This window comes from Gavialis gangeticus, unplaced genomic scaffold (assembly GCF_001723915.1).
Source record: "Gavialis gangeticus isolate Ggan-Ray unplaced genomic scaffold, GavGan_comp1, whole genome shotgun sequence".
Taxonomy (NCBI): domain Eukaryota; kingdom Metazoa; phylum Chordata; order Crocodylia; family Gavialidae; genus Gavialis; species Gavialis gangeticus.
Genome location: NW_017728980.1, coordinates 10,629,274 through 10,640,277, shown reverse-complemented (window position 1 = coordinate 10,640,277; position 11,004 = coordinate 10,629,274). Strand labels below are relative to the sequence as shown.

General features: G+C 42.8%; 1 protein-coding gene across 1 annotated transcript in view; it reads left to right on the top strand.

Annotated features, from left to right (window-relative positions):
- The window catches only part of CUNH11orf63 (chromosome unknown C11orf63 homolog), a 28,800-nt gene extending 24,749 nt beyond the window's left edge, over window positions 1-4,051 (top strand). The window contains exons 6-7 of the mRNA XM_019509893.1: window positions 1,436-1,558; window positions 2,258-4,051. Of these exons, the coding sequence (XP_019365438.1) occupies window positions 1,436-1,558; window positions 2,258-2,461 (327 nt within the window). The 3' untranslated portion in view covers window positions 2,462-4,051. The remainder of the gene's footprint in view (window positions 1-1,435; window positions 1,559-2,257) is intronic.
- The last annotated feature ends 6,953 nt before the right edge of the window (window positions 4,052-11,004 follow it).

The window sequence follows — 11,004 nt, the reverse complement described above, 5'->3', positions numbered from 1 at the left end:
CCTGTACAGCCCATAGCCCTTGACATTCACCGCCCAGTCATGCGTTGGGTCCCACCACGTTTCAGTGAGCCCCACTATATCCAGGTTGGTGTCAGCTAGGAGGAAGGTAAGTTCCTCCTGCTTGTTTCCCATACTACGAGCATTTGTGTAGAGGCATTGAGGCCTCCTGTGGATGTGTGCACTGGTCCCCTAATTGCAGCATTGCCCTGGCCCCGTTGCTTCCCTGTATATATGTTCCGCTCATCGGTCTAGGCTGGGCTGTACTTGTGAGTGCTGCTTGGTTTAGCAGTCCAAGACTTCCTCCTCCCTCATCTTCCCCTTCCCCCAATGAGCCTAGTTTAAAGCCCGCTGGAGGAGATCCGCCAACCTAGAAGAAAACACACGCTTACCTTTAGGGGAAAGGTGGAGCCCATCCCACCCGAGCATCTCTCTTGTCGTGATGTGCGGGTCAGTCAAGGAAGCCAAAGCCCACCTTGAGACACCATTCCTGAAGCCGCCAGTTGGTCTCTGCAATGCACATCTCATGCCATCTACCACGTCCGCTCACTGGTAGAACAGAAGAGAATACCACCTGTGCACCTACCTCCTTCAGCACGTCCCCCAGAGCGTGGTAGTCTGCCATCAGGTGATCAGGGCGTCTCCTGGCCACATCATTAGTATACCCACATGGATTAGGACCATGGGGTAGTAATCAGTGGGCTGGATCACGGCCCGGATCATCCCCGTCACGTCATGAATCTTTGGCTCTGGGTAGGCAGTAGACCTCGCGTGTTGAGGGGTCTTGGCGACAGATGGGGCCCCCTGCACCTCTTAGAACGGAGTCGCCTAGCAGAAGGTCCTGTCCGTCTTTAACACTTTGACAACACTTGTATAGCTTGTTATGCCAATAAATGCACTGAAATTTGGGGGGGGGGAATAAACATTGACTTATATAAACATTGACTTATTAGCTTATAACTAGGGCAAAGTAAAGTACCTTGCCAAGTCTGTTACTAATGAATGGTTGGAAACATAGAGAGACAGAAAATGGGTTAAATAAGTGGACCACAGTCATTCAGGGCCTTAAAAAGTAAGCAGAATGACTTTAAAATCAATGCAAAACTGAACGATGCACTAGTGCAACCAGTTTAGAATGGAAGAAACATGCTGCAATAGCCATCTGCCAGAAAAGATGCAAACGGCTATGTTTTCAGTTCGCTACATCCTAGATGCAATGCAGAAAAGGTTTCTTGGGAGAGGGGAAAAAAAGAATTGTAGCAGTCTAATCTTGCCAGACATTTATCAATGTTTCTAATTGCGTCATGCTGAGCAATGATCAATAGCATATCTACTTTAAACAGCATCAGAGACAAGAAATAGGAAAGTCCAGTGAAAAAGGATTTAATGGACTGATCCAACACAATCTTAAATAACCAAAACCGTTTGCACTTGCCAGAAAGAAAAGCTAAAGCAACAAAAGGAATATGCACAGCTAGTGAAGGAACGCAACATGAAGAATATTGTTACTGTGCAGAAACCACCAAAGCCAAAGATCAAATCCTTGGCGTCAAGACATAAGGTAGGATTAGCAAAGCCATCTCGTGTGCCAGACTTCTGCTGTACTGAATAGCAGTTGTGTGCAGATGGCTTCTGACCAGACCCCACAAATGTCCGTGTGCCACAGAGAACCATGGAAATGTAACTCTTAAGATGGTTTTGGGTTAGGTGCCAAAAGAGCTCCTCCTTTTGTATCTTCTTTTAAACAATTCTAGATGCTTTATATACAAAGTATTTGCGTGCTGTCCCCTGTGGTTATTTCCCAGAGGGTCCATCCTTGTGCTCCATGCACCCAAAACCAAAGATTTCTTTGCCCACTGAACCTGCTCAGTTCATGCCTGCACCCCCAGTACCTGCCAGCAACACTCCAGTTACTTGTTACTGCATATGGTCCAAGAGCCAACAGCTTGCTTATGTCCTCATCTTGTTGTACTAATGTCTAAACAGCAAGTAGCAATATGCTGAGTTAGTTTAGGATATTTTCAGTGAAAATAAGGAGATTTCTCTCCTTACTTTTTCAGCTGACCCCCTTTCTTTCTCTTTCCTTAGTAAGGATGGTGAACACTGAGGCTAAATTTCCAGGTTTTAAAAATTGCATGGTCCATCCAGGCCTCTCTTCCTTAAACAAAAAGGCAAGCGTTGCAGCTGTATAGGTAGGACTGTTTCCTTTCATGTTCATCTTACTGTGCTTTTCAAAAGTCTTTCAATCTTAATATTTTAGGCACTGGAATACGCTAAGAAGATTCCTAAACCAAAACCTCTCTCAGCCAAGCAAGCAGACGAGGAACTGAAAGAGGAAAGAATTCCAGCACAGACTTTAAGGGGACACAGTTTACCTCAAATTTCTTCCCTGGAAACTCTGCAACACAGGCATGAGAAAGAGAAGGAAGTTGTGGCTGCTTTCAAAACCCTTCACATTTTATAATGAGTTTTGAATACTTAGTGTACAGGGTAGAAACTATTTAAACTGTTTACCATTGTATATTAAATTACTTCCCTGTTCCCCAGACAGTGTTTCAGGGCTGTGCTGTTTAATTATGAGATTCTACTATTGCACAATTGATTTCAGGACACAAAGTATCTTCAGATTAACCACTCTCTCTTCATTTAGGCCACGTTTATTATAGCCAAATTGCATTTTTGTTTATTAAAAACACCAATATATATGATCATATTTTAAAGTGTTAAGTCTCTTTGTTCTGTTCTTATTCCTTGAAAAATCCTAGTATAGACTGCTCTTCTTTCAGTTCACCCGAGAGGGACATTATATTTGCTTGTCAGAGGTGGCCTGTTTTTACAGTTGTTAGATAGAAGGGTTGGTATTTATTTAACAAGATACTGTTGGATAGACCGGGACAAGATTTGACCCATTTGGGTAGTGAATGCACAAATTCTGAACTCAGGCACTGGCAGTTTTGTTAAATAAGAGCTAATTCTATGTTTTTCGGATAATCTGACAGTTTGGGGGCTTAAACACATTTGTAATTTCTCTTTTGCTTGTTTAGTTTTAAATTCTGACAGGTCTTAAATTTAAGTAGTAGACATCCATCTCAGTTTGGAGACCTTAACATGGGTAATAATTTCTCTTTTAAGATGAAGAGGCTTCTGCTGGCAGGTTATCCAGGACTGAAGCCAAACAAAGGGGGGAAACTACTCCCAGTGAGGAAGAAAATAAAATGTGAACCAAACAGAGCCATCAGTAATGATACAGTAACTAATTAAATGATTGTTGCTTTATTATTGGCTAATGAATCATTGTCACAGCAAAAGCAAGCCCGGAAATTCAGAGCTTCAATCTAAGACAAGAAAATACAAACCGAGTAAAGGCTGTTCATGTCAACAATCTGTTATTAGCCTGGAGTAGTTTCAAAATGCATTGAGTAACCAAGGAAAACACTGAAAATAATTGAGAACTGCATATTTGATAGGAAACAGTCTTTAACAAGATTAAGTCTAAAATGATAATAAATGGATGGGATTCTTGGGATGTTTCTGTTTCTTTAACTTGGTAGAGAAAGAAAAAAATCCACGTATGAAACATGATTTGAAAATACATCCAGCAGAGGAATTTTGAAAATGATACACCAAGTATTTTTCAGGAAGCAGGCAATATATGAGGCTCGTTGTTGAATCCATTAATTTGTTTTCATCAGAGGAATCATGTTCAGGCATGAGAGATGTTACAGTATCGTGGTCTTGGACTATAGCTGCGATTGCGCCCCCATTCCAACATAAACCTTAGTTTTAGCTATATTATTATTAACCGCATCTTCAGCTGTGGATATTTGGTGTGAAAATTGCCAGATACATTCAGAAAGATAAGGAGAATGTGCCTGCCAAAATGGCAAAAATGATGCAGCTGTTAGCGAGGTACGGGCCTTTAAAAGTACTCAGCTTTGAGAAATGGACTTGTGCCCAGTGCTTCTTTGACTGTTGCTCCCCCTTGAAAACAAATGTGCAGGTTCAATTTAAAAGAAGGAGTTTTAAAAAAAGACAATATTTTAATAACAGTTCTCTCTCAAAGTGCTTTTCCTTGTATGTGGAAGCAAGAGTCCAGCAGCCAAAGGAAGGTTTCTTGTCTTGTTCGCAGAAGTGGACAGTGGAAGAATTCGTTGGGAAATAAAGACGAGAGGATGAACACAAAAAATTACATTTCTTTGCAGTTGTACCAAGTTCTCTTCAAAAGCTAAATGTGGAAAAACTGGGAAACTGTGGACTTTTGTTGACTTGGAGTAGTGAGCTGCAAACTACTCCAAGTCGGTCATGCCACATGCTCCTGGAAAGATATGCAAGAGGCAAGGATTTTTTTTTGGAAGGGGGTGATATCTTTTATTGGACCAAGTGCATAGTTGGAATAAAACTAGACAAGCTTTCCAGTGCAAGACAACAAGAAAATATCTTGAATTCAAAAGCTTGTCTAACTTTATTTCAGCCATGCAGTTGGTCCAATAAAAGATATCACCTCAAAAAAAATCTTTGTCTCTACATCATTCCTGGACCATCACAGCTACATCATTACTCTAATACTACCATACCTGCAAAGATATGTAGCAATAGAAAGCCATCGAAAGACTCTTGATTTCTGTGGGATTTGAATCAGAGTCTAAATTCTTGAAAACAATCCATCACAACCAGCTGAAACATAACTTTATGACACAAAATTTTTTCGGGGAACTCTGACAAGAGAAAACACTCAACAAGGATGTTTCGTTCAGGGCACATGAAAAACATTTTGCACAACAAAAGTAGACCAGTGGGAAGCTACTTTCCACCTTTCAGTGGATCCAAGATAAAATACCCACGACCTTACCTCTCGGTCTGTCACCTCTTGTTATGCTCATGGTTTGTGCTGGTATGTTCAAATGAGTTGGGGTGAGCAGAGATGTCCATATCATACTTTGAAATATTTCTGATATAGGGACCTAAACTTGGTTTCTCTGCTTAAAAGTGATAATCCCCCCTTAATACAAATCTCAAGCACCTATTTTAATGAAACCTTTAGATGAATATCAAAGAGGTATTTACTTGTATCTAATATTTTAATTAGATTAGATTTTCAATTTAACCCATTAAACCCCCTTTGATGATTTCCATGTTTAATGTTTAGCCCCAGATGCTAGAGGTAATGAATACTGGACCTTTTGATTTAATGAGAACTTCTGCCTTTCCAGCCTGACTCCCTTTGTATCCTTTTTTATTTTTATTTTCTGAGCTATAGAATTCAGTTAATTGAAGGAGTCTCTTACCACCACACATTAAGGAGTACAAATTAGCATCCCTTTGCTGATTAGAAAATGCAAGCAGACATTTTCGCTTTGATCTGAGGATTGAGTTGAAGTAGGCAACAGCCCCCTGAAAATGAGCTGATGGCCTTATTATTAGGCTTAAAATGCAGATGAGTCCATGTGTTGCAAAATGCTTAATGTCTTAATTGATCACCTTCCACACTGGCTGGCATCCTAGTAGCTTTTAAAGCTCTGTAAATCTGGACTATTTTTAAAAAACTAAAACAACAAACTTTTAAGGAATATTAAAGGGTATCCATTAGTTTCCCCCACCTAACCATGGTAAACTTCCATCTGGAAGCCCTGGCTTATTAAGTGAATGCTGCCCAGTGGTAAAAAGGTCTCATTTCATATTTTATATATATATATATATATATATATATATACACACACACACTTCATGAACATGATCATCTGAGAACCCATTTGCAAAGGACAGTCTTTTTCCCACACTGAAATTTGCAGAGATGTGATTTGCAGCAACATGCAAAGAAAATCTTTTGATCCATGTCGACACTAATGCAAAAAAAATTTTTGGAACCAAACTGATATGGTGGCACAAAAGGGACCTCACACAAAAAATGAGGAGCATCCATCTGCTTAAAAGCAAAGGCCAAAATGTAACATAATTTAAATTAGAAAGACAAAAACTTTAATAAGAAATCAGCTTGAATTCTACATTAGGCATTCAGGTCCAGATTCACATGAAGTGGAACCTTAGCGTAGTCCCAGCAATTTAATGTGCATGTGTGCGCGCACACAGAGTACCAGGCCAGTCTACATGAACAAAAGTGATATGATTGAACCTTCAAATAACAGAAAACAGCCATGGATCCAAAACTGTGCCAGCTCTGTATTTTTATTATGATGAGAGGATGTTGGCATAGCCTCCTCCTATCCCATAGAATCTGTTTTGGCCCAGCTTTACCCAAGATTATAAAGCATGATACCTTCTCATTGTGACCTAGACGGACTTTTACGCTAACCGATATAAAAAGGAGCAGCAGATACCAAAAGAGCTCATACGCACTTATAAAATTCTGGCCAGCAAATAGGCGCCATCTAGTTGTTTTTTTTGTCCAAATGACTTTGTACATCAAGGATATTTGAAGACTCCAGTCCTCCCCCCCGAAAAATATTTAGTATGAGATCTATTTTGTTTTCTGCCTTGCTAGTACCTTCACTATGAAGATCTAATTAGATATATGCATCTCCTATATGGGTTCCTTTATGTGTCTTCCTTTTCTTTGCTTCCTTCCCTCCCATGCCAAACATCTCTGTTCTGAGTATGTTTTTTTCTGTTGGATCTCAATTTAATCAGAATGGGGGCTGGAGGGGAGGGGGAAAAGTAGGAAAATAAACCCACAGGGTAATGCCATGGCTCATGGCTGGCAGTTGTGCACTTTGCCAAAAGACCATAGTTTCTTCATTTCCTAAAATCTTCAGATTATGAAACTCCTCTAATCCTGTCACTGTCAATGAAGCAGCCCGATTGCTAGTGAAACTACACCAAGGAGGGGTTTGGCCCAATGTTTATACTTACTCGCATCTAAAAATTGGCGCACATTTAAATTGAGGGCTGCCTTCCTGCACAACCATTGATTGTACTGCTGAGACTAACAGCACAGGAACCTATGCAGGAAGATGCATTTCAAAGCTACACAGTGAAATGACTGACTTCTTCCCTGGTGGGACACCATTGACTTGAGCAGAACTACGCCAAAGATGAGTTTGATCCATAGCCTGCTGTTTCTTAGAAATTAAAACAACCTGTTATCCCTTGAGGCGAACCAATGGTCTCTTTATGCCTTTGCTTTTAGACTTGACTTCAGTGGTTTTGCCCCAGGGATAAACTTGGCCTCAGCTGTCTGTGAGATTTATGATGAGAAAAATATAACCTAAGATTTTGAAAAAAAGGCTCCCCAATGTTGAGTAGTAGACTGGGGTGGACAGTAACAGACAACTGGATCCTAAAATTAACCCAGGGCCCAGGAAGCCACTGATACGCAACCTAATTTCTCCTTGTATAAGAATAGGACATGCAAGGGCAAGGGCAGAGGCCAGAGCTGACATTGGATTTGGCTGCAGAAAAGACCACGGGCAGGGTGGAACGGTGTACAGGGAGCAAATGCAGATGCTGGACAAGGGCGAGTGAGAGGAGCTTGCTTTATACATAAGAGGCTGCATTTTGAATAGAAGCAATCGCCATCCAGAAACATGACTTCAGCAAACGCAAAGATATCTGCTGGCAAATCAGGGAGGGATGGGCAGCAATGAATTGCATATATAGCGCCACCAGTGGCAGATAATGTCAGAGGGATTATTTTCAATGTGTCACCAGGATAACATAAGGGAATTTGCTTTGTCAAAGCAGAACCACCACAATGCCTCGTAATGGAGAATTCAGTCCAAGGTCACAACAAAACACGGAGGTAGGAGAGAGGAACTGGAGAAATTTTACCATACCACGATATAAGCAAAAGGCAGGACCACACCAGCCATGAGAGCATCAACATTGGCCAGCATCTGTTTTTCCAAGAACTGGAAGGCCACACGTATATACAGCAGGATAGCACAGTAGAGCAAGAAACCTCATCAAGACATCACAATGATCTAGCTTGGTCTTCTAACCACCCAGTCTGAACCCTACAGATTGGCCAAGACAGTGTTTCTCAATGGTTTTGGACCCAGGCACCCCTCACTGGTCTCGAGGCCCACTCCAGAACTTTTGTGATTTGAGTGGCACCCCATTTCCAACATTAATTTATATTATTACAGTGCTTGCCTCCTTGCAGAGGGGCCAGGCAGCGGGGGTGGGGGGTTATCCAGGCAGGGAGAAGCCTGAGCCTGCCCTTATCGTCTCGCCTCTTCACACCTTGCAGCACCCTTCAAAAGATGTGGCAGCACCCCAGGGCACCCAGGCACCAAGCTTGAAAATTGACTTTCCAGAGCACTGTGCTCTTGAGAAGGATAATTCATCCTTCTCCCTCATTAGTTATTGTTTCGTCTGTATAATCAAGATTCCAGGTAGTAAGTTAGGAAGGTACCTAAGCTGCCTGGGATGCAAACCTTATTTTCTGAGCTGTTTATATGGTGCCTTGCAGACTCCTGGGAACCACGGGTTCAAATCCCAGCAAGGTTTTTTCACGCACTTTAGCCTGCCAGGAAGCATAGTACTCTGCAAAACAGCTAGTTTATCCTGAAATAATCAGAGCATTGACAAAGTGGACTAGTTACACCAGAATAAATTGGCTTTTATTCCAGAACACAGAGTCCATATACGGTGCCCTTCTCAGGCAAGTTATTTGGTAGTAACTACTGCTGCCAATTTCCCCATGGAGACAAACTATGAGTAGCTGAAACATTATCATTTATCTAAACACACACAAGCAGTGGACTTTATAGATGGAAAGCAGTGTTCTTGTTGTGAGCGAGTACTCCAAGCCATGTCCTGCTCTTCGAAAAGTCTCTTTGAGTTGTAGCAACTGCTGTATTATTGCTGTTCTCAGCTTCCTGCAAAGTTAGCTCAGGGTAAATTTGGATCAGATCTGTGGAAAAGAAATTCTCTCCGTGAGCTTTTACTATAGCACAGGGGTAGGCAATCCCCGTCACGGGTGCCGGAGTATGGCATGCGAAGGCATTTTGCTTGGCGCACATGCCTCAGGACAGATAGCAAGGAAGGGGTCAGGGCTGCACTGCCACAACAAGGATTGGGCCCCTTGGGGCTCCTCTGCCCCCTGCCCCTGGCACACCAACATCTTAGAAAACCAAGGCCGCGGGTGTTTTTGGCACTCTGACCCCTGCTATAGCAGAATATAGGAGCTTCCGCTGTGCTAGACACCAGAAAACCACAAACCCAGATGACTCCCCCCTGTCCCAGGGAGATTACCCCAAATCCCATGTTCACACCAAGTTCTTCCCCTTCTGGGCTCTGCCGCAGCACCGCAAAGTAGCAAGGACTCACGGTTTCGTTCCAAGGGATTGAGTATACACACAGCATCCAACTGTTTGGAGGTGCAGTTTTTAGCCCAACTTTGTCACGACAGTGCAACTTTAATTACGGCACCCACTGCTGTAGTTTGGCAGGAAGATATTGCCCTTCAGATTAAGTCCGTTAGCAGCAGGCTAAATCAGCCACTCCAGGAGAAAGCAAGCAGCATCTACATGGAGCACTGCATTTGCTTAACTACATCAGTGCAAGCTGGGGTGTAAGCAAAGAAAAAGACTAGTAACAGATGCTCACAGCCCTCCATAATCACACAGGTCTAGCCACTGCCCCATATACATAAGCCTCTCCAATTAACACCTCATTAAGGCCTACACCTGTGGAAGCCTCACATCCAGTGGCTGCATCCTAACCATTCCTCTCCTGAGCAGATCACAAAGGCCTTGTGCTTTAGATGCGTCTCAGACCAGGTAACGTTTTTACCACCACTTCCAATGCCAACAGGATGGACAGGGAGGGTGGCCACCAAATGCAGTTTGCAGCCTCTCTCTTCTCTACAGATAGTCCTTCCAAAATCAAAGGGGATTCAAAGCAGGCGAGCAAAGGAGCCCGCAGCAGAAGTTTACACTGTCCGTGCTTGCTCCAGTTCACTTGCCAGCATCTCGCACCACCTCTAAGCCAAAAACGAAAACCAAAACAAAAACTCCACATCCGCAGAAAAGCTGGACTATTAGGGAGGGGAGGGCAGCGTTTGGGCATTTGTTACAAGCTGCAAGCCTGAGCTGATCTTTTCCCAGCTGCCACTTCAAATCCCAACCACCCAGCTCTACCTAGAGACTCTAGCCCTAGAGACTCTTGAATAAATGAAAAACAGAGACAACCCTTCTGCTACCCGGTTAAAACTAGAAGGTGGGGAAAGGGAGAACGTTGTTCTGTCCCACGAGAACTGGATATTATGGGGGAAAAAAAAAAAAAATCCTGGGCTCAGTCAGAAACAGGAGTCAAGCCTTGGACCTTTTCTTTCATGAATAAAAATAAAAAATGTGTGTTGATCAATGAAGAGAAAGAAACCAACTTCTGTTTCCCTATTTGATTACAGTGAATTGAAGTTTCAAAGTGAAAACTTTTGATTAAGGAAATCCAGGAACAGCTATTTTAATACATGCAAGCGTCCCCCAATCCCTGAGACTGGATTAGCTCCATGATAATTGAAAATTTCCTGAAAGTAGGACTAATTTCAACACATCAGCTTTTCCAGACAAAGAATCTCATGAAAAGATTCCCCACCTGCTCTGCACAAAACAGTCCCTTCCCCCCAGGCCTCTGCTCAGGGGTGCCATTTCCCAGCTCTCCTCCAGTAAAATATTATTCACTCCCTTACTCCTTTCTTTGAAAGCAGGTAGCAAGAAACCCTCCTTCTACCAGGATCTCTTTCCCCTGAAAGGGAAGAGGCAGAATATATTTCTTCCTTCCTCAAAGAGCAGGGTCCGATTGGCTGAGAGAGGGATCTGTACTGAGTGTGAGACCTCGGAGAACAGAAGTCTTGAGTTTTTCCAGACAGAAACTGGCTCCCTAAGGATTTTCCCCTGTCTTTCAGCATCTGCCATTACCATTGTGTGGGCCCCTGTTTGCTCCCTAACTTTTGGAGTTGGGTACCAGGTCCCTCCGGCTTTGAGGGACCAGGATAGTCCATCTCATGCCCACCCCGGACGGCAGGCTTGCCATGATCCCAGAAGC